Here is a 24,094-nt window from a genome sequence, read left to right as displayed (position 1 = left end):
GCTGGGGGCTAAGTGTGTGGGAGCACTACAGGCCTGTAACCAATGACCATGGAGAGGGCCGGTCTCCTCTCCAGCTCAGTTCTGTCCTCACAGCTGGAATCTCTGGGCTGCATCTGAGCTGTCAAGGGCAACACATGGAATTTAATTTCTACCTAAGGAAATGAAAGGAACAAAGAATCGCCGCAAGGCAAAACCAAGGGCAGCTGAGTTTGTCCAAGGCAGGTTTTACTGCTCGGCTGGCCAGCTGTTGACTCAGCGTTACGGCTCTAGCCAGGCACTGGTGAGAGCAGGTCTTCTTGAAAATGTTTTGATATAAAGAGGGAAACCCTGTAAACCACATTCTCAAGCAGAAATGAAGCCCAACCAATGTGGATGGGCTCTCTAAAGCATGCTACGTCTGCATAAGCCAGACAGTTTTAAAATGTCAGCGTGGTCTGAATCCATTCACTGAGCAGCAAGCTGTGGCCGAATTCCTTAAGGAAGACAAAAGACAGGTTTAGTTATCACAGGCATCGGAAAGGCTTTGAAGATGGTACATAATCGGCCCTGAAGGACCAGAAATCTGGCTAGCAAGCCCACCAGGGCCCACTCTGGGTCAAGGCAATTCAGGTTCAGGAGGGAAGACAGTTACAAAAATAACTAAAATTACACGTGATTTTCAAAAACGCCACCTTCACTATAATGTTCCCAACAACCTGGAATTATTTTTGTTTTGGAGAGGCAGTGTGGTGTCATGAGAATGCCTGCTTCCAATCCCAGCTCTGCTCCCTACCTCGTGTCTGACTTTGGTTAGGTTTCTTACGGGATGGGGTTGGCTGTGGCGGGGTGGGAGGGGAATATTGTGAGCATCAAGTGTCCCACACAGAGCTGGGCACACAGCGGGCACAAAAACCACAGCGGCTATTACTCAAATGTTTGCAAATGCATCTGCTGTCTTTGGTTATGAGATCATATTCCTTTAGATAACCAAAGCAGTGGTGCCTGCAAGGGGTGGCGGGAAATCCAGAGACGAGGGGGAGGAAGGATGCTAATTCATTTCCAGCTTCCAGCCTCAGGTCAGATGGAGATCCCACATAGCTGCTGCACTGAGGGTTGACACTAACGAGCTTGGCCTCTCACCAGATAATTCCTCTAACAATCGACCTGGCTTGGCGGTGCGGCTGTTGGGATTCAAAACTAGGAGACACAGGGTGGAAAGCAGAGGCGAGTGGCTCTGTGCCCACCCCAGCAGGAGCAGGAGGAAGGCATGGGTGAATGCTGGTGGCCAGACATCCCCAGAGAGGCCTCTGAGAAGGTAGCTCTTCAGGCCTAAGTATGGAAATATTGCTAGGACTCGGAAGGTCCAATCCGTTCTCCCCTATCAGGAGGTGGGGGGGGGGGGGGGAGTCAGGACTTGAAAGCTAACATGTAGGTAGGTGGCAATCAACACACTTTCTCTAACTAGTCGTCACAATCATTACACTCGAGGAAAACAATCCTGGGAACAGGAAGAAAGGGCCTGAGGTTACAGGAAGGTTCTTATGGCTGGCATCTGATTTAGCAGACCTGGGTGTGAAAGGTCTTTTCTTTTTTCTTTTCAGTTGTGGTGAAATACATACACAATTTACTATCGTAACCGTTTTCACATATAGTTCACGTATAGTGAACTCTGTATATAATATGTATATTTCACACATTTCACACATATTTCACGTATAGTTCAGGGGCATTAAGTCCACTCACTCTGTTGGGTAACCATGCCACCATCCATGAAATGCCTTTTTAAATCTTAGAAAGAATACTGGAATTTCAATTCTCAGATTTCGACACAAGAGATCATGTAAATATTTACCTTAACAAGATAAGCCTCCTTATCCTTTACAGGGAGGATTGCCGACCTCCGCCCCCCACCCCTCCTGTTCTCCAGCAGTGCGGCAAGGGAGATCTCCCTGGTGCAGCTCTGCCTCTCTGCCAGCTGCGGGGGCAAGCTCAGTTTGCCCATCAGCTGGGCATTACATGTCTAATATGCTGCTGGGAACCGTCTCCATTCATCATCAATATGAGAAATGGCTCAAATTACCTGCAGTTTACTCAGCTTCTGTGGCAAACTCGCCTCACTTCGGCATTCATAAGACAAATCAAGGGAGAGGAAATCGACAGCGCCCTAGAAATAAGTAAACAGGGTCATTAGAACGTAAGCAATTTCGAGGCAAACTGCTGTTCAGAAATATCCCTTTTTCTTGCTCCTATTCTTTTTTTTTTTTTTAAAGATTTTATTTATTTATTTCACAGACAGAAATCACAAGTAGGCAGAGAGGCAGGCAGAGAGAGAGAGAGAGAGGAGGAAGCAGGCTCTCCGCAGAGCAGAGAGCCGGATGTGGGGCTCGATCCCAGGACCCTGAGATCATGACCTGAGCCGAAGGCAGAGGCTTTAACCCACTGAGCCACCCAGGCGCCCCTCTTGCTCCTATTCTTAAATGGATACTCTCTGAAGGGAGATTTTCCAAGGGACAAGCAGGCAGAGGACAAGCGGGGACAGAATGAGAGTGTGCGTGTGGGATGTGCCTGCCTGTTTTTGGGAATACGTCACCAGGTGCTCCGCAAAGTGCTTGGAGCACAATAAGTGCTCGATCAATGTCTGTGACTAAATGGGGGATGAATGAAATGCCTTATGCCAGAAATGGTGGCTTCCCACCAAACAGGTGAGCACCAAGGGAGTCAGGCCAGAGCCACCCTGGTCAGCGCCCTCCTCCCAGCCCTCCCATTTTGCTGAGATGGAGAGAGGGGAGCCCTCAGACACCAACAGAACCCTCAGGGATCTCTCCAGACCCTACTGGGATTTGGGGTTTCATTTTCTTTTCTTTTTTTTTTTTAGATTTTTATTTGACAGACAGAGATCACAAGTAGGCAGAGAAGAAGGCAGAGAGAGAGGGAGAAGCAGGCTCCCTGCTGAGCAGAGAGCCCGATGTGGGGCTCGATCCCAGGACCCTGGGATCATGACCTGAGCCGAAGGCAGAGGCTTTAACCCACTGAGCCACCCAGGTGCCCCTGGGGTTTCATTTTAATTGTAGGCTATAGACACTGGCTACCATCAGGCCACAGTCTCAAGTCCGCCCCAGTGGACCCTAGCTGGGCCCAGAGTCTTATCAGAGAATACAGCTCTCACAGTCCTGGCATACCCTCCAAAATGGTCTCTGGCCCCATATGTTCTAAGAACTTCAGATTTGCAGAGTCTAAACCCATCAAGGTATCACTGGGCTTTTTCATAAGTCCTCCTATCCTTATCAGGACTAGATATCACCCTGCAGAGATGGTACGTTCCCTCAGGACAAAGACCCTGATAATGACAATGGCTTCGGATGACAACCAAGTGCTCTGTGGACCTTCGGTAACTGACTCACCAGAGTTTCCCTGTGGCTTTCCTAATCAAGTCATCAGTGTTCACCAAACAGCCCACGCCTTGCTCCGCTTTGCTTAGTACCCCTCCAACCCTTCTCCCCCACCTCCAGCTCTGACTTTCCTCTGTCAATTGTGTGTGACACCCAGTCATTGAGCTCCTCCTCTGAAATCACTGTGCTCAGTGCAGTGGTTGAGGATTCACATTTAAAGAGGCATAAAAACCACAAAAGCTTACGAATTAATAGAGAGTGTTAGCAAGTGCGCCAAGGACATGAGAGAACACAAGAGAGTTAGAAACATGATAAGCAAAGTCCACCCCAGTGGTCGTCAAACTCACCTGGGAACTGGAGAAGCCTATGAAGACCCAGGACCGTCCCTCCACATTCGGCCATGGCCCTTACGTGCTTTACTAGCTCTCCAGGTGATTCTGATACACAAGGCTTGGGAAGTGCTGGTCTAAACAAAAGGCTAAGTGTTCCAAGTGGAGAGAGAGCACATCATGGGGAGCAAGGGAGTATTACTACATGAGGCCTCCCGACAGAGCACATATGCACATGTACATTGTAAACGGGTAGAATTTTGCTGGAAGAGATTTGAGCAAGGCTGGGATAGGAAGCTCACACGAGCGCACATGCAAGAGGACAGGAAGAAAGTCTAGCCTACACGCTGGGAAAAACAGGAGGGGAGACCTGAGAGAGAGAGCAAGATAGCCCGAGCGGGCCACACTCTGGAAGGCCCTGAGCAATCTGCACCAATTCCTGCAATCTGTGGCAAAATGCACATAACATAAAATTTAGCAAGTTCAGGGGCATTAATGCATTCACATTGTTGAGACACTATCACCACCATCCACAAAGCACTTTTTAAAATCTTGGAGTGAGCACTGAGTATAGCTTCCCAGGAGAAAACTGATAAAAACCGATTAAAAAACTGTGCACTCAGAAATTCCAGAAGCCCTGGGTGTCACCGATTGGAGCAAAGAGACCAGTTCAAAGAGACCAGTTCATAGGCTATTGCTCAACAAGCACTTTTCTGATCAGCACTTTGGTCTTCTGAGTTCATAAGTGATAGCGGTTATTACCCCGTGTAAATTAATTTAGACGGCATTCTGGCCATCCAGTCAGCCTCAGAGCTGGTTATTCAGAATCTTATCACATCTGGATTTTAAGTTCCTGAGCTGGTAAATCTGAGGACCGGACCCTGACCCACGGAGCCTGCATCATCACACAGACACTGGTGTCTGTCATACGGCCCCGTGCTATCTACATGGCACCCTGTCAAATGCCACAGAACTACAGAAATCAGCTATTTTTTCTGGTGACTTTCCACACTGCCCAGCTGCCAAGCTTACAGAAGACAAGGCTGTTTAATTCTCAGATTTTTTTTTTTTAAACTTTTAAAAACTGTAGTTAAAAAGTTATGTTTAGAGGAGGCAGGAACCAACATGGGACTCCAGGGAGCACATTATTTAAAAAAAACAAACAAAAACAAAACAAAAAAAAAAAAACCGCTTTACTCTTCCTTGTATCTGTTTGCTACAAACTGGCCTCTCCTCTAAGAATCTATTTTGGACTCTTAATAAAAAAAAAAATCAGAGCAGGGCGCCTGGGTGGCTCAGTGGGTTAAGCCTCTGCCTTCGGCTCAGGTCATGATCTCAGGGTCCTGGGCTCGAGTCCCGCATCTGCCTCTCTGCTCAGTGGGGAGCCTGCTTCCCTTCCTCTCTCTGCCTACTTGTGATCTCTGTCAAATAAATAAATAAAATCTTAAAAAAAAATCAGAGCAAACAGAGGTGTTGGACTTTTTTGCATAGGCAAGAGCTGGGTCTGCGACAAATGAGATTTTGTTTGTAAACATGAATCTAGAGAATGGACCACTCAGAAGAGGCATTTTTAAAAATGTCAAGCCAACAGACAAAAACTTCTCTTGTGCTCTAAAATTAAAATCCCAACTTTCCTCAGAGGTTACAAATGCTCTTTCGGGGGGCTGTCATCACCTTGGCAAACGAAGATGTGGATGGTTCCAGCAGGAGCTCGGAGACGGTGTCAGCTTGCAGGACCACAGAGAGCTTTCCACCTAAAACCAACCAGAGGAATCCGCTGCAGGTGAGTGAGGCGGGACGCTGGGACCATGGAAGCTGTGTGGGGACTCCCTTCCTGTTCTTTAAAAAGGATCTGGCACCTGGGTGGCTCAATTTTTGCTCAGGTCATGATCCTGGGGTCTCAGGACTGAGCCCCATGTAGGACTCCCTGCTCAGTGGGGAGCTTGCTTCTCCGTCTCCCTCTGCTGCAACCCGTGCTTGGGCTCTCTCTCTGTCAAGTAAAATAAATAAAACCCTTAAAAAAGGATGGGGGGAGATTTCTGAAGAAAATCACTCACATGACTTACCCTTGCTGAAAGATTTTGGGTAACAAGGTGGCTTTAAAAACAGCAAAGTCCCTTTAAAGAATGTTTCTTCTAAAACGGGACTCTGAAACTCAAGACACCTCTAAGTCTTTTAGAAAAATAGTATCCATGGGGTGCCTGGCAGGCTCAGTGGTTAAAGCCTCTGCCTTCCACTCAGGTCATGATCTCAGGGTCCTGGGATCCAGTCCCGCATGGAGCTCTCTCCTCAGCAGGGAGCCTGCTTCCTCCTCTCTCTGGGCCTGCCTCTCCGCCGACTTGTGATCTGTCTGTCAAATAAATAAAATCTTTAAAAAAAGAAAAGAAAAATAGTATCCATGACCACGCCCTGCCCCCTCCCAGTGTAGAAGGCTGTGAGGGAGAACTGCTTCCTCACCTTCTGTTTGAAGGCAGGGTGCTCTCTGCAAGCGGCTGTTCCCGGGTCCTCATTCCCTGTACAACAGCCCTTCAGCCCCCACTGCGCATGCACGGGGGGGGGTTAAAAAAACGGAGAGACCGTAAACACCTGAAGCGCGTACCTCCGTGCTTTGATACTTGATTACCTACAGTGGTGGTGGTACACGTGTGCGTCTCAATCCTCTGCCTGCTTGTCGGCAGACTGAGCCCTACAGCGAGTGCACTTGAACGAGCCTCCCAGGTGCTCCCGACTTTCCAGGTCCTCACACTGCCTTTCCAGAAACACGCCTCCGCGGAGGAGGTCTTCTTCGCTGTTCACCTTGCGCGCTAGGACTCCTGCATGCGCCTGGGTCTTTCTCTCCCACTGCACTGTGTGCTCGCTGAGGAGCAAAATTTAAAACCTTTCCTCAATCCCTCCAGATACCACCTTCAACACTGGGTGCATAGCAGACGTGAGGGTTTGGAAACATTAAGCAAAAACTGAATAGTACTGGAGTTTGAGAGTTAAACTGTTAGGCTGTCTTCCTGACTTCACTTTTTTTTTTTTTTTTTTAATATTTTATTTATTTGACAGAGAGAAATCACAACTAGGCAGAGAGGCAGACAGAGAGAGAGGAAGAAGCAGGCTCCCCGCAGAACAGAGAGCCCGATGCGGGGCTCGATCCCAGGACCCCGGGATCATGACCCGAGCCGAAGGCAGAGGCTTTAACTAACTGAGCCACCCAGGCGCCCCCTGACTTCACTTTTATCCAGATTCTCTGCAGGAGGAAGCTGTCCTGAGGCAGTGAACCACCACTAACAACTACAAGAGTGATTGGCTTTGTTTTGTTTTAAATTTTTTTTTTTTTTTTTTTTTTTTAATTTGTCAGAGAGAGCGTGAGAGCGAGCACAGGCAGACAGAGTGGCAGACAGAGACAGAGAGAGAAGCAGGCTCCCCGCCGAGCCCGGAGCCCGATGTGGGACTCGATCCCAGGACGCCGGGGTCATGACCTGAGCCGAAGGCAGCCGCTTAACCAACTGAGCCACCCAGGCGTCCCAGCTTTGTTTTGTTTTAGTAATCTCTATGCCCAAGATCAGGAGTCAGCTGGCTTTTCAGACTGAGCCACCCACGTGCCCCCAAATGGGCTTTACTTTGATAAACATGACAGAACTTTGAAATCTTCTGAGTAGGGAATATCACTTAGAGACATTCAGTCCTCGTTCTGATAAGATAGAGTTATTATCTAGTTACATAGTGATTGTGCCTGATGGGTCCCTTTCCTTTGCACAGATATCCGTGCTTTCTTTCATTCTTTATCACGTCAGCGCACATGGAACATACAGTTTGTGCTGAACATTTTAAAATATAAAGCTTAGTGTCATCTTTAGACCAATAAATAAAACAAGAGTACAGTTAATCATTTTTATTTGACTCTGCAAGCTGCTTTTAGAATTAGAGTGAACAAATACACTTGACGTTCCAGAAATTCTTACATCATACAAAATAATCAAACTTCCCCACCATGGTTGCCAAGCTATTCCCAGTGCAAGCAGTTACACTTTCTAAAATACTGCAAAGTGCAGATTGCTCAAAACCAGATTCTTCCTCCGAGCTTGCAATTTATATTTTGTATGGGACTGAGAAGGGGGTAATTACTCTGCTTTAGAATAATTTATCCTGCAATTTTTGTTGGATGTAATTAAAGATAGGTGTTCATGTATATAGAGCTCAAAATTAGTATTTGCTGTGGGTTGAGAATTGCTTAAACCTGTGTATAAAATCACTGCATAGCATCGTGTAAGTTCATGTTCCTTCTAGGTATTGCTAGACCTCACTAAAGGATAAGCTCACCTGTTTCCACCACAAAGGAAAGTCGTTTCACTAAAAACCACTGTAGTCTTTCACAGAAAATAGCCCCTTTCCTTTTGCTCCTTCCCCCCTTGCCTCAAATGAGCCAATAAAAATAATCTGGCCAATATTGAACTGCCAGTATCAATGCTTCAAGTTACTACTGCTGTGTTGGGCAGGCTGGTATTACTAGTGTTATCCAGGGTTGTGTCCTACTGTTTTACAAGTGGGGGATGCTGTGTGCAATTCTACTCTTCCCATGAGAGGAACTCATGGGAAGTTCCCACTCTCCCCAACCTCCATTTCTGCCAAGAATCCCTTCTTCTGTTGAATCCTCCCCAGTGGCAGCACAGTGAACACATAAATGAGAGGTTTATAATAATGAATATAGAAAGATTAGAAAATAATTTTTTAATTGGTAAAACATATATTTTACCAATATATGTTGGTATTAATGGTATAAAATTTACCATTGTTTTTTTTTAAGATTTTGTTTATTTATTTGACAGAGATCACAAGCAGGCAGAGAGGAAGGGAAGCAGGCTCCCCACTGAGCAGATAGCCCGACACGGGGCTCGATCCCAGGACCCCAGGATCATGACCTGAGCTGAAGGCAGTAATTTAATTGACGGATCCACCCAGGCACCCCCAAAATAACTTTTTTTCTTTAAAGATTTTATTAATTTGAGAGAGTGAGAAAGAGAGCAGGAGCTGGGGCAGAGGTAGAGGGAGAAGCAGACTCCCTGCTGAGCAAGGAGACTGATTCAGGGCTTGATTCCAGGATGCTGGGATCATGACCTCAGCTGAGGGCAGACGCTTAGCTGACAGAACAGGCCAGGTGCCCCTAGAAAAGATCTCACAAAAACTACTTATTAGAGAGAGCATAACTCGGGCACCTGGTTGGCTCAGTTGGTAGAGCATCCAACTCTTTTTTTTTTTTTAAGATTTTATGTATTCATTTGAGAGAGTGAGAGAGCACAAGCAGGACAGGCAGAGGGAGAGGGAGAAGCAGACTCCCCACTGAGCTGGGAGCCCAATGTGGGGCTCAATCCCAGGACCCCGAGATCATGGCCCTACTAGAAAGCAGACTTTTAACCATCTGAGCAATCCAAGCACTCAGAGCATCCAACTCTTGATCTCAGAGTAGTGAGTTTAAGCCCCATATTGGGCATGGAGCCTACTTACAAAAAATAGGGAAGAAAAAAAAAAGAAGAAGGAGCATAACTCCCCAATCGTTAAGTGTGAGCTGTGTATGGTGACTCCTTTCCAAAAAATGCAGTATGGAAAGGAGGAAAAAAGAGTAACTTTACCCTAGAGATACCCGACAAATACAATCTCAATTAGGTGATCCGGGTCAACATCAACAGTATAAATCATGTTGATAGTACGTACCCTTGATATGATATGATGAAAATAGCACTTTATTCTGTAATCTTCCTTCTTAAAACTCATAATCTCAGTCTTATCCATGAGAGAAAATTCAACAAATCCCAATAGAGGTAGTCCCCAAAGACCACATTTTGTATTATTCCATTCATATGAAATGTTCAGAACAGGGAAATCTATAGAGATAGCAAGTTAATTAGTGGTTGTTTAGGGCTGAGGTGAGAGAAGGCAATGGAGATAGTAGGATGAGAGTTGGAACCCCATACTGGGTACAGACACTACTTAAAAATAAAACCTTTAAAGTATAGAGTTCAATGGTTTTTAGTATAGTCACAAAGTTGTACAATCATAGCCACTATTTCTTTTTAAAAAGATTTTATTAATTTATTTGCAAGAGAGAGAACGAGACTGAGCGAGCACTAGAGGGGGAAGGGTCAGAGGAAAAAGCAGACTCCCTGTTGAGCAGGGAGTCCGATGCAGGACTCCATCCTGGGACTCCAAGATCATGACCGAAGCCGAAGGCAGTCACTTAACCAACTGAGCCACCCAGGTGCCTCTAATCTAAAACAGTTTCATCACTAAAAAAGAAATTTCTTATCCATTAGCAGTCACTTTCCATTCTCTCTTCTAGCCCTAGACATAGCTATACTACTGTAGCATCTCTGTGCCTAGTCTGGAGATTGAATATAAATGAAATCATATCAATATGTGGTCTTCTCTGACTAGCTGCTTTCACTTAGCTTCATGTCTTCAAGGTCCACCTGTGTTGTGCCACACATCATTCCTTTTTGGGTATTATGCATACACCACATGTTGTTTATCCATCAGTTGAGGGACAGTAGGGTTGTTTCCACTTTGAGTTATTATGAAAAATGCTGCTATGAATGTTTGTGGTAAGTTTTCTCCCAGGCATTTGTTTTCATTGCTCTTGGACATACACCTAGGAGACAAATCGTTGAGTCATAGGGTAACTCCGAAGTTTATCTGCTCAAGAAACTGCCAGACTGTTTTCCAAAACAGCTGCTCCACCATTCTTTCCCAACATTCATTCCCATTCAGTGGTGTGGTTTCCAATTTCTCTACATCATCACCAACACTTCTTTTTGTATGTTTTGTTTTTATTACAGTCATTCTAGTTGATCTAAGGTGGTATTCTATTTTAATACTATTATATTAATACTACTACATATTAATACTACTATATTAATACTAGTATTAAATACTACCATTTAATACTATTTTAATTCTATTGAGAGGTCACTCCATGGGTATTTGTTATAGTACTTTGCTTTTTAAAAAAAGCCTTCAGTAATCTTTTTATAGTATTTTGCTTTTAACCAACATATTTTATACAATTTTTTGTGTATATTAGGTGATATATTTTACAAAGAACAAAAGGCTATGGGATTGGACTAAAAAGGGAGAGGAGAATAAGAGAGAGAAAGAAGGGGCGCCTGGGTGGCTCAGTGGGTTGAGCCGCTGCCTTCGACTCAGGTCATGATCTCAGGGTCCTGGGATCGAGTCCCGCATCGGGCTCTCTGCTCGGCAGCAAGCCTGCTTCCCTCTCTCTCTCTCTGCCTGCCTCTCTGTCTGCTTGTGATCTCTCTCTGTCAAATAAATAAATAAAATAAAATCTTTAAAAAAAAAAAAAAAGAGAGAGAAAGAAGAAAAACCACCTCTCTGAATAGGAAGGAGACTGGAAAGAGAATTTATTTTATGTCCTGCATTATAATGGGGTAGAAAATCTGGTGATATTGATGAAACACAAAATGAAGGATGGGAGGAATGAGCATCAGAAGAAAAGGAAAATATGAACTTATGACACAGTCTTTAGTAACCTGATTAAGATTTAAAATGGGCTCTGCAAACATTTTAATAACATGTTAATATAGTTTTATAATCAAAATAAGTCTATGGAGTCTGTCTTCAAAACAAGACAGATTTTCTTCTGTTGGAGGTGAACCAAGTTCAGTCTTGCCTTCTTTCAAAGTTCATTTACCCACTGCTTCTTCAATAAAATTATAGCCAACAAACATCTACTTGCTCACCCTCTCCAAGGAGGGTTCCTTCTTCTTTCCAAAGACTCCGGTTTCAAGTTCAGACTCTCCTCATCTCCCATCCACTACTCCCAGCTCACTAAACTGACTGTTGGGCTGGTCGCTGTCCCCCTGCAGGGGCTCGTCTCTCTGCCTGGAATCCTCTCCTCCTATCCATTTGCTTGCTCCCTCCCTTGCTGTCCTCTCTGAGGAGAGCCCTCCCGACACCCCCATCTGAAATGGCCCTGTTCACACTCATACTCTTTCTTCCCTTGCCCTGCTTTCATTCTTAACATAGAAAAAAAGTGTTTGATCTCTTTATAATCAAACACATGCAAATGAAGCATATAAGAAGATAGTAATTTTCAGCTGTCAAATTACCAATAACAGAAATGATTTTATCATTGAAGACAGGCTGAATAGGGTCAGAGCAGTTTTATAGCTATTGGTGTATACTACTAAAACTTTTCTGGAATTTAGCAACATGCTTTAAAGTTCTTAAAGAATGCACGTTTTTTGACCTACTAATTTCAATTCTAAGAATCAGAAAGAATTAATTGAAAGGTAGGCAAAGTTTATATATAAGAAACATTCATTGTGATATAATTCACAATGGTGAAAATTAAATAAACTTATGTATAAATAATACATATGGGGCACCTGGGTGGCTCAGTTGGTTAAGCCTCTGCCTTCAGCTCAGGTCATGATCTCAGGGTCCTAGGATTGAGCCCCGCATAGGGCTCTCTGCTCAGCAGGGAGCCTGCTTCCCACTCTCTCTCTGCCTGCCTCTCTGCTTACTTGTAATCTCTCTCTGTCAAATAAATAAAATCTTTAAAAAACAAACAAACAAACAAAAAAAACTAATTCTCTCTTTCAATGAATTTTTAGTAAAATGAGAATATACTCATAAAATACCTTAAGTTTAAAAAGTAGGATATATAAATATGCATATATGCTATTTACTACGTATACAAACATACATATAGTACATATTAAAAACCAGAAAGCACATATAATCCTAAACTGGTTCTTAAAATTAGTATACCTCAGATTCACCTAGGAATTTATTAAAATCACAAATGTACTGGCCCTGCCCAAACCTATTGAATCAGAACTTGAATCAGAATTAGCTTTGAAGCAGGAATATGGACACTTGCTATTACATTCTTCTCACCACCTATCAGTGTATCACTATTTTATCTGTCCTCTTTGCTGGAATGAAAACATCAGCTAGAATGCATAACTTGCTTTGCATGAGAAAAAGGGGAGACTGAGGACAGACTATCTTTTTTTTTTTTTAAAGATTTATTTATTTGACAGATAGAGATTACAAGTAGGCAGAGAGGCAGGCAGAGAGAGAGAGAGGAGGAAGCAGGCTCCCCGCTAAGCAGAGAGCCCGATGCGGGGCTCGATCCCAGGACCCTGGGATCATGACCTGAGCTGAAGGCAGAGGCTTTAACCCGCTGAGCCACCCAGGCGCCCCAAGGACAGACTATCTTAAAGCCTTGGAGAGTTAGGAAGGGAGGACTGGAGAAGGAAGGGCAAAAATATACTCTGTGATGGCATGGACTCAAGACTGGGGAAGGAGGGCTTAAAAGATATTTTCAAAGGAAAAGCTGGGCACTATCCAGTCTGAGCCACCTCTGCCTCTCTCCATCGGGAAGTTTTCAGTACCATGTTATTTTCTCGCTAATGAATACATATGACAAGATTATTGAAGGGGAGTGGGAAGAAATGTCAAGTCCTACTGTAAGGAGGGTGGGAGAAGGTGGGTGATGAAGACTGCCAGTGGGTCAGCCATTAGGGTTGTGTGGACTTACCTTGAGAAGGATATTTTTCATGGTAAATCTTATAGGCTCTTCTGTGGGCATCAGCAAGGGTCTGGAGACGTGAAGATCTTGATTCCTGTTGGGAAAGCTCTTTCATCACCTCTTCCAAGTCACTAAACGTGAACCAGATCTGAACCAGGTCCCCAAAGGAGTGGAAGGAGAATGAGGCATAGTCCGCAAAGAGATCAACAAAGACTTCACTTCTCTGGACAGTGCTGGGAGGGAGCGGCTGGTGGTGCAGAACGACCAGGGGCTGAAGCTGTGCAGTCTTGAGGGTCTCAAGGAACCGCTGGTAGCACTGCACTGTTTTGTTGTCTGGGTTCTCAGAGCTTCCTGCTGGGAGAAGTTGTGCCCACGGCAGAAATACTTTATAATGGGTGATCCCGCTGGCATGAACACGCCTGAAGTACTCCGGCAGGAAAGCAGGCAGTGGTTGTTGACAAACATAAATGCTTTCGTCCTCTGCTGCAAATTTAGAACCCTGGGTTCCCAGTGGACTACTCTGGTACAGCAAGGCATTGGTGAGAGGACCAGCAGCTGAAATGAAGTTTCTATCGGATTCCCAATCTAATCCCCAGCATGAAAAGCTTAGGAGGACAATAAAGACTGAATTCCAAGCCAGCTCCATTTTCCAGGACCTGTTAGGAAGTATATGGAATCCTTACTTTTATAACAACAGCTAAGTTGTAAAATGCTGAGTGACTGTTGACATTTAATATTTAACTGGGTTATCTATGGTAATGAAATCAGGGTGCAGCTTACCAGCAAAATATCAAAAATTTAAAGACCACAGAGATAACACAGAAACCTCAAACATCTCATATAATTTGTGCAGATGAGCCTGGAAAATGTCTGAAGGGAAAAGTTCTCCACATCTTTTTCTTAATTATGAATTATTTTAAAATTCACTTACATAATAAAACAAAGGTGAGTCCCTTGCAAGCCTTTTCCCCCTTAAAAATATATAAGTAGGGTCACCTGGGCGACTCAGTTGGTTAAGTGTCGGACTCTTGGTTTTGGCCCAGGTCATGATCTTGGGGTCCTGGGATTGAGCCCCACATCGGACTCTGCACTCAGCAGGGACTCTGCACTCAGCAGGGAGTCTGCCTGAGATTCTCTCCCTCTCCCTCTGCTGTCCCCCCTGCTCTAAGACAAAGAGAGAAAATCTTTTAAAAAATTAAAAAACTTAAAGAAATATATGTAAGTAAATGGTGAACACATTGTGTGAAAAATTCAATTACAGAAACATATGTGAAAAACCTGCAAATTCCCCTTCCCCAAGCCCCCTTACCTTCCTTAGGTAAGTACTCTCAACACTATGCGACCTTCAAGTTTTCTTTCTTTCTGGAGTTTAATGGTTATTCAGGAGTCAGAATGCCTGAGTTTAAATCTTATCTGGTAAAAGTTACTTAATTTTTCCATGCCTCTGTTTCCTCATTGGTAACAATGGTGAATGGGTAAGTTGCGAAATGAGATCATTCTTTAGCATCTTTAGAACAATGCAACTCAATGAAAGCTATTACTAAATATATACAAATGCAAATATATGTAAATGTATAACATTTTAAACATATAACTTAACATATATGCAATTATGCCTTATGTATTGTTCCTCTGATTTCTTCTTTTCCACTTAACAGCTCTTGGAACTCTGTCTATATCAGAATATATAGAAACACTTTTTTTTTTAAAGATTTTTATTTATTTATTTTGAGAGAGAGAGAGAGCATGAGAGGGGAGGTCAGTAGGAGAAGCAGACTCCCCATGGAGCTGGGAGCCTGATGTGGGACTGGATCCCAGGACTCTGGGACCATGACCCGAGCCAAAGGCAGTCGCTTAACCAACTGAGACACCCAGATGCCCGAAACACTTCTTTTTAACAGATGCATAGCATTCCACATAAGTATGTACCCTAATTGAACCTCTAGCATATGGAACACTGGTTGATTCCTAATTTTATTTTATTTTTATTTTTTAAAAGATTTTCTTTATTTATTTGAGAGAGAGAATGAGAGAGAGCATGAGTAGGGGGATGGGGGAGCCTACCTGGACAGAGGGAGAGAGAGGAGCAAACTCTCCACTGAGCAGGAAGCCTGATATGGGGCTCTATCCCAGGACCCTGAGATCATGACCTGAGATGAAGGCAGATGCTTAACCAACTGAACCACCCAGGTGCTCCGGATTCCCAATTTTAATGTGTTGCAAATGAATATCTGTATCTATACATCTTTGTCTACATTCATTTCTTTAAGACAGGGTCTTAGAAATTAAGTTCTGGACTCAATGTTAATTATAGACATTAGAATTTTGACTGAAGTCCAAATAGTTTTCCAAACAGACTTCTTCAAATTTAAATCCAACTGAATGTCGAAAGGATGCCTAAATCTCTGCTTTGGTATCACCAATTATAAAACTTCATATTTTTGATACTTTGAAACATGAAAATATTATCTCCTTGTTGATTTATCATTTTTCTGCTTAGAGGGGATAGCTAGCTGTTTATTTTATACTGTATATGTGTGGGTTTATTTCTGGGCTATTTTGTTCCATTGACATATGTGTTTTGTTTTTTGGGTTTTTTTGGATTTTTTAAAAATTTTTTATTTATTTCTTATTTTTTAATAAACATATAATGTATTTTTATCCCCAGGGGTACAGGTTTGTGACTCGCCAGGTTTACACACTTCACAGCACTCTCCATAGCACATACCCTCCCCAATGTCCATAACCCCCCTCCCCCTCTCCCAACCCTCCTCCACCCAGCAACCCTCAGTTTGTTTTGTGAGATTAAGAGTCACTTATGGTTTGTCTCCCTCCCAATCCCATCTTGTTTCATTTATTCTTCTCCTATCCCCCTAACCCCCCATGTTGCATCTCCACATCTTCATATCAGGGAGATAATATGATAGTTGTCTTTCTCCGATTGACTTATTTCACTAAGCATGATACGCTCTAGTTCCATCCACTTTGTCACAAATGGCAAGATTTCATTTCTTTTGATGGCTGCATAGTATTCCATTGTGTATATATACCACCACTTCTTTATCCATTCATCTGTTGATGGACATCTAGGTTCTTTCCATAGTTTGGCTATTGTAGACATTGCTGCTATAAACATTCGGGTGCATGTGCCCCTTTGGATCACTATGTTTGTATCTTTAGGGTAAATACCCAGTAGTGCAATTGCTGGGTCATAGGGTAGTTCTATTTTCAACTTTTTGAGGAACCTCCATGCTGTTTTCCAGAGTGGTTGCACCAGCTTGCATTCCCACCAATGCAAGGTGGGAAGGAGGGTTCCCCTTTCTCCACATCCTCTCCAGCATCTGTCATTTCCTGACTTGTTAATTTTAGCCATTCTGACTGGTGTGAGGCAATATCCCATTGTGGTTTTGATTTGTATTTCCCTGATGCCAAGTGATGTGGAGCACTTTTTCATGTGTCTGTTGGCCATCTGGATGTCTTCTTTGCAGAAATGTCTGTTCATGTCCTCTGCCCATTTCTTGATTGGATTGTTTGTTCTTTGGTTGTTGAGTTTGCTAAGTTCCTTATGGATTTTGGACACTAGCCCTTTATCTGATATGTTGTTTGCAAATATCTTCTCCCATTCTTGACATATGTGTTTTTAGGCCAATACCATACTATTTTGATTAATGTAGCTATGTAATAGAGTTTGAAATCAGGGAGTGTGATCCCTCCCGCTTTGTTTCTCTTTCTCAAGATTGCTTTGGCTAGTCAGGGACTTTTTGGGTTCCATATATATTTTAGAATTGTTTGCTCTATTTCTATGAAAAATGCCATTGGAATTTTGATAGGTATTACATTAAATCCATAGATTGGGTAGTATGGCATTTAACAATGTCAGTTCTTCCAATTCATGAGCATGGAATATCTTCCCATTTATTTGTGTCTTCTTTAATTTACTTCATCAACGTCTTACAGTTTTCTGTGTACAAGTCTTTCACATCTTTGATTAAATTTATCCCTACATATTTTTTTCTTGATGCAATTGTGAGATTGTTAATTTCTATTTCCGATAGTTCACTGTTAGCAAATAGAAATTCAACACATTTTTGCATATTGATTTTGTATGCTACAACTTCACTGGATTTGTTGATTGCTTCCAACAATTTTTTTTTGGTGGAGTCTCTAGAGTTTTCTATATGTAATATCATATCATGTGAAAATGGTGACAGTGTTACATCCTCCTTTTTTGTTTGGATTCCTTTCATTTCATTTCCTTGCCTAATTGCTCTGGCTTGGACTTCTGATACTATACCGAATACAAGTGGTGAGAGTGGGCATTCTTACCTCCTTCCTGATCTTAGGTGAAAAATTTTCAGCTTTTCACCATTTGAGTATGATGTTAGCTGTGGCCTTATTGTAGATGGTCTTTATTATGTTGAGATACATTCCCTCTAACACCCACTTTGTTGAGTTTTTAATCACAAATGGATGTTGAATTTTGTCAAGTGATCTTTTTCTTCATCTACTGAGGTGGTCATATTTTTGTCTTTCATTTTATTAATGTGGAGTATCACATTGATTGATTTGTAGATGTTGAACCATCCTTATATCCCTGGAACAAATCCCACTTGATCATGGTGTATGATCCTTTTAATGTATTTTTTAATTGGGTGTACTAATGTTATGGTAAGGACTTTTGTATCAGTGTTCATCAGAGACATTGCCTGTAATTTTCTTTTCATTTGGTGATCTTGTCTGGTTTTGGTATTAGGGTAATGCTGGCCTTATAAAACAAGTTTATGTATTCCCTCCTCTTCTATTTTTTGGAAGAGTTGGAGGGCCAGCACTAATTTTCTTTAAATGTTTGGTAGAACTCACTATTGAATCCATATAATCCTGGACTTTTGTTTATTGGGAGGTTTTGATTATTGATTCAAACTCCTTACTAGTAATTGGTCTGTTCAGATTTCTATTTATGTCTCAGTCTTGGTAGGCTGTATATTTCTAAGAATTTCTTCTAGGTTGTTCTATTTGTTGGTGTACAATTGCTCACAGTAGTCTCTTACAATCTTTTGTATTTTTTTCTTTCGTTCTTTTTTTTTTCTTTATTATCAGAGAGCAAGCGAGCAAGAGTGAGCGAGCGAGAACGAGCGTGAGCGCACAAGCAGGGGGAGCAGCAGACAGAGGGAAAAGCAGGCTCCCTGCCAACCAGAGAGCCTGATGCGGGGCTGGATCCCAGGACTCCGGGATCATGACCTGAGCTGAAGGCAGATGCTTAGCCGGCTGAATCACCCAGGCATCACACGATCCTTTGTATTTCTGTGCTATCAGTTTTTTTTTTTTTTAAAGAGTTTATTTATTTATTTATTTATTTGACAGAGAGATCACAAGTAGGCAGAGAGGCAGGTAGAGAGAGAGAGAGGAGGGAGGAAGAAGGCTCTCCACTGAGCAGAGAGCCCGATGCGGGGCTCGATCCTAGGAACCTGGGACCACGACCTGAGCCAAAGGCAGAGGCTTTAACCCACTGAGCCCCCGAGGCGCCCCTGTGCTATCAGTTTTAATGTCTCCCCTTTCCTTTGGATTTTTTTTTTTTAAATATTTTATTTACTTATTTGACAGAGAGAGGTCACAGTAGGGAGAGAGGCAGGCAGAGAGAGAGGGAGAAACAGGCTCCCCACTGAGCAGAGAGCCCGATGCGGGGCTCGATTCCAGGACCCTGAGATCATGACCTGAGCCGAAGGCAGAGGCTTAAACCGCTGAGCCACCCAGGCGCCCCTGGATTTTTTTTTTTTTTTTAAGATGTTGTTTATTTATTTGACAGACAGAGATTACAAGTAGGCAGAGAGGCAGGCAGAGAGGGAAGAGGAAGTAAGCTCCCTGCCGAGCAGAGAGCCTGATGCAGGGCTCCATCCCAGGACCCTGGAATCACCACCCGAGCCAAAGGCAGAGGCTTTAACCCACTGAGCCACCCAGATGCCCCTTTCCTTTGGATTTTGAGTCCTATTTTTTTCTTGGTGAGTCTGAAGTTTTGTCTTTTGTTTTCTCTTTTCAAAATCCAGCTGTTTCACTGAAGTTTTCTATTGTGATTTTAGTCTTCATTTCCTGATATTTCCTTCCTTCTACTAACATTTGTTTTCTAGTTCTTTGAGATGTGAAGGTAGGTTGTTTGAGACTTTTGCTTCGGGTTGTAGCTATTTATTCCTATAAAGTTCCCTCTTAGAGGCGCCTGGCCGGCTCAGTTGGAAGAGTGTGTCTCTTGATCTTGGGGTCATGAATTTGAGCCCCATGTTAGGTGTAGAGATTACTTAAATCAATAAAACAACAAAAAGTAAGTTTCCTCTTTGAACTGCTTCTGCTGCATTCCATAATTTTTTGTATGTTGTATTTCCATTTTCATTTCTCTCAAAGTATTTTAGAATTTTTGATTTCTTCTTTGAAATTGGTTGTTTGGTAGCATGTTTAATCTACACATACTTCTTGATTTCCTAGTTTTTCTTTTTTAAAGTTTTACTTGAGAAAGAGAGTTTGAGAGAGCGAGCAGCGGTGGGGGGTAGGGAGAGAGGGAAAAGCAGATTCCTTGTGGAGCAGGGAGCCCATCGTGGGACTCAATCCCAGGACCCTGGGATCACAACCTGAGTCAAAGGCAGATGTTTATTTGACTGAGCCACCCAGGTGTCCCCATTTTCTTCTGTAATTGATTTCTAGTTTCACACTATATTATGGTCAGAAAAGATGCTTAATGATTTTAACCTTCTTAAATGTATTGACTTATTTTGTTGCATAACATGATCTACCCTGGAGAATGTTCCCTTTGTGCTTAAGAAGAATGTGTGTTGTTACTTTTGGATGGACTATCCTGTGTATGCCTGTTAAGTCCATCTGGTCTAATAGGTCTTTTAAAGATTTTTTTTTTTCATCTGACAGAGAGAGAGAGATCACAAGTAGATGGCGAGGCAGGCAGAGAGAGAGGGGGAAGCAGACTCCCCGCTGAGTGGAGACTCCCGATGTGGAGCTTGATCCCAGGACCCTGAGATCATGACCTGAGCCAAAGGCAGTGCCTTAACCTGCTGAACCACCCAGGTGCCCCCTAATAGGTCTTTTAAAGTCAATGTTTTTTCACAGGTATTTTGTCTGGATTATCTTTCACTGATCAAAGTGGGTACTGAAGCCTCTTACTATTGTTGTATTGCTACCTATTTTTCCCTTTAGGTGTATTAATACTTGGTTGATATATTTAGGTACTCCTATATTTGCATATTTTTCCCATGTTTCCTGGAGGTATTTCCATTTCATATAGGTTTACCCCATTTTTGTTTGAATATCCTATAGTACAGCTGTACCACAATTTATGTAGTCATTTCTGCATTGATGGTATCTGTGGGAATTTCATGGGAAATAATACATTATAGATCAATTTCCTTATAACATTCAAGTCTTCCCATTCAGAAACATGTTACAGGGATGCCTCGGTGGCTTAGTAAATTAAGCTGCTGCCTTCAGCTCAGGTCATGATCCCAAGGTCCTGGGATTGACTCCCGTATCAGTCTCTTTGCTCAGCAGGAACCTGCTTCTCTCTGCCACTGCCTGCTACTCTGCCTGCTTGTGCTCTGGCAAATAAAATCTTAAAAAAAAAACAAACCAACCACACACATTACATCTATCCATTTACTTAAATGTGTCTAATTTCTTCATAAGGATCTCAATACATGTTCCATCATCCATTAGCCACTTTACCTCCTTGACAAGTAACATGCAGAGGAAAAGGGGGTGTGGGCATATAAGCACACAGACATGTAAAAACTGTCTTTATAGTAATGACCTCACTTTGCTCTGGAAGCCCCTACCCAGAAGGCAAATTTGGGAAGAGGAGGATTCACCAAAAAACTCCTCTTTCCTATGCTTCAAATTCCCTTTTAAGTAAATATTTGACCAAATTAAAGTTCAAATTTCTGTCAGTCAGTTTTTTTCTCAGGACCTCCCCATCTCATTTTATCATGTTGGGAGTCAGGGCAGAGAGGGGTTCTTGCTGTCCCAAGTTTTCACTAGCTGTTACTGAATGTCCTGCCTGTTATTTGTCTGTGCCTTATGCTAGCATCTCCTAACTGCCTCAACAGGAAGCTTGATATCCTATACCCTGAAGTTTCCTCTTCCCAACAGCTTCTACCTTCATTAATTAGGAACGTATCTTTGGCAGAGGAGTTTATAGTCTGCATCTGCTAACTGCAATTTCTCCATCCGTTCCCAGTTCTCCACACTCTATTGTTTTCGAGCCACTGGAGAGTGAAGTTATTATTAGTGAACTCACATACAACATGTAAACATTCCCTAACTGGTCCTGCAGGCCCCCAAATGCCATCTGTTGTTAAAAGGTGCCCCTGGGTGGCTCAGTGGGTTAAAGCCTCTGCTTTCGGCTCGGGTCGTGATCCCGGGGTCCTGGGATCAAGCCCCGCATCCGGCTCTCTGCTAAGCAGGGAGCCTGCTTCCCTCCTCTCTCTCTCTGCCTGCCTCTCTGTCTACTTGTGAGCTCTCTCTGTCAAATAAATAAATAAAATATTAAAAAAATGTTTAAAAAAATAAAAAATAAAAGGTGCAACAGTGTGAAATGCTACAGCATGAACATTCTAATGATGAGAAAAGTAGAATAAACTTTTAATTTTTATAGACTGTGTTAAAAAACAAAACACAGAACTGGACTTCATTTTGGAAAGTAATCCCTAAAGCCCCTTATACAGTCATACTAATTCTAATAAGGACTCCTCACAGGAACCTTATCTTAGAGGCTTACAATGCTATATACACTTCCTCCCACCTGCCTCACGTTAAACAAAAGGGAGAGACTCATGTTTGTGAGTACAGCTGTGCCCCCCTCCACCAATAATTCAAGTTTGAACTGTGTGGGTCCATTTATACATGACTTTTTTTCAATAAGTATATTGGAAAATTTTTGAGATCTGCAACAATTTGAAAAAACTTAGAGACAAACTTTGTAGCCTGGAAATACTGAAAAAATTTAAGAAAATGTATTACTTTAAGAATACAATATATAATACATATAACACAAAAAGTGCATGTTAGTCACCTACATAAATTATTAGTAAGGCTTCCAGTCAACAGTAGGCCATTAGTAGTTAAGTGTTTGGGATGTCAAAAGTTATACACAGATTTTTGACTGTCTGGGAGATCTGGTGCCGCTAACCTCCATGTTATTCAAGGGTCAACTGCAGATGAAAGCAGTAATTAGAGAAGGGAGGAAATAAACCCAACAGACAACTGCAGGACACACTGTTTTATTCTTCTACAAAAAAGCAGTAGCTGGCAATTGTAAAGTTATTCACATACGATAAAAGTACTAGACCTTTTCCTATACGTGTGAAAACAAGGTCTTGGTTACAGAAAGCACACACTGGGTTCCAACTTCATTTAGACAAGAAACACAGCTTATGTTAATATAAAAGCATATTACAGGAATGTGACGCTCAGGACACCAACTAGGCTCTTCTTCCACCAAATAAATCTTCCTGAACCCTTGCTCCCAGGAACATTTCTCTTGCTAGTAGAGCTACATCCGGACTCCAGGCCAAGAAGTAGGGACCACAATCTCTTGGTTAATTACTTTCAATATTTCAATCTTCAAGCAAGTAATTAGGATTAACTACCAAGTAGGGATCTTCTTCATAGCTCTCACTTCCTTCTGTGGAGCCTTTCAATCCAGCTTGGGTGAGCTCAATTAGAACATGATCCTGTGAACACAAACACTTGTCTTCAGCTTTCCAGCAATATTGTAAAAATGCCCCCATCCATAGAACTTGACTCTCCGGAGTGTTTGGTATTAGCATTTTCTTCAATTTCCCCTTCAGAAGAACTTAGAAAAAGGACTATCCCTGAAAATCTTTACCAAGGTTCTGTTAAAACTCCTTTCCCACTAGGATACAGACCTTTTCATACCATAAACCTCTTTTGAAAAATTACAAAATACACAGATAAGCTCAGCAGACACTGTGATTTTAGTAAGGCTTCCTGGCACACTATAGCTTGTAAATATAATTTCAAAAAAGGTAAGACAGGGGCACCTGCGTGGTTTAGTCATTTAAGTGTCTGCCTTTGGCTCAGGTCTTCATCCCAGTCCTGGGATCAAGCCCTGCATCAGGCTCACTGATCAGCGGGAAGCCTGCTTCTCCCTCTCCCTCTGCTTGCTGCTACCCCTATTGTTCACTCTCAGTCTCTCCCTGTCAAATAAATAAATACAATCTTAAAAAGAAAAGATACAAGCATGAGTTTTAAGATTATGCAACTGTGTAAAATCCTCTTGATAAATATGTTTATCATTGTTTATCACTAAAAGTGTTTCAATTTCACTTATGTTAATTTTTAATTACTGGCCACTGAACTCTTTCATATACCATCCATTCATAATTCAGTTAGAAGTAGAATCTAAAGATAATTAACATGGAAAAATTTTCACTCTGAGCTATGAGCTAATAAAAGGTAGAATATGCCAGATGTATCTATAAGTCACTCTAAAATACCCAAACAAATGAGGGGCACATGGGTGGCTCAGTTGCTTAGGCACCCGAAGACTTGATTTCAGCTCAGATCATGATGTCAGAGTTGTGACATCAAACCCCACATCAGGCATAGAGGCTGCTTAAGATTCTCTCTCCTTCTTCCTTTGCCCTTCTCCAACCCCTCTCTCCCCAGGGCATGTGTGTTCTCTTTCTCAAAAAACAAAACAAGACAAACCCACAAAGGAAAGGGACTGCCTGCCCAGCCCATAGAGAACTCAGGAAATAGTGATTTGATCCAAAGAAGGCAGAAATGCCCCACAGTATGAGCACTACTGTCACTAAGAGGGACTTTCAAGAGCTCACTTTATGCAC

At 42.5% G+C, this 24,094-nt stretch overlaps 2 protein-coding genes across 2 annotated transcripts in view; both read right to left on the bottom strand.

Moving 5' to 3' along the window:
* Nucleotides 1-13,890, bottom strand: part of LCT (lactase) — a 53,316-nt gene extending 39,426 nt beyond the window's left edge. The window contains 3 exon segments of the mRNA XM_046018253.1: nt 2,060-2,143; nt 5,372-5,451; nt 13,245-13,890. Coding sequence (XP_045874209.1) covers nt 2,060-2,143; nt 5,372-5,451; nt 13,245-13,881 — 801 coding nt within the window. The 5' untranslated portion in view covers nt 13,882-13,890.
* Nucleotides 13,891-22,488: 8,598 nt separating this feature from the next.
* The window catches only part of MCM6 (minichromosome maintenance complex component 6), a 37,865-nt gene continuing 36,259 nt past the window's right edge, over nt 22,489-24,094 (bottom strand). Inside the window, exon 17 of the mRNA XM_046018254.1 lies at nt 22,489-22,957. Coding sequence (XP_045874210.1) covers nt 22,841-22,957 — 117 coding nt within the window. The 3' untranslated portion in view covers nt 22,489-22,840. The remainder of the gene's footprint in view (nt 22,958-24,094) is intronic.

Source organism: Meles meles, chromosome 9, assembly GCF_922984935.1.
Source record: "Meles meles chromosome 9, mMelMel3.1 paternal haplotype, whole genome shotgun sequence".
NCBI classification, from domain to species: Eukaryota; Metazoa; Chordata; class Mammalia; order Carnivora; family Mustelidae; genus Meles; species Meles meles.
The sequence above is the reverse complement of the archived record's forward strand: the minus strand, read 5'-3'. Positions and strand labels throughout refer to the sequence as shown.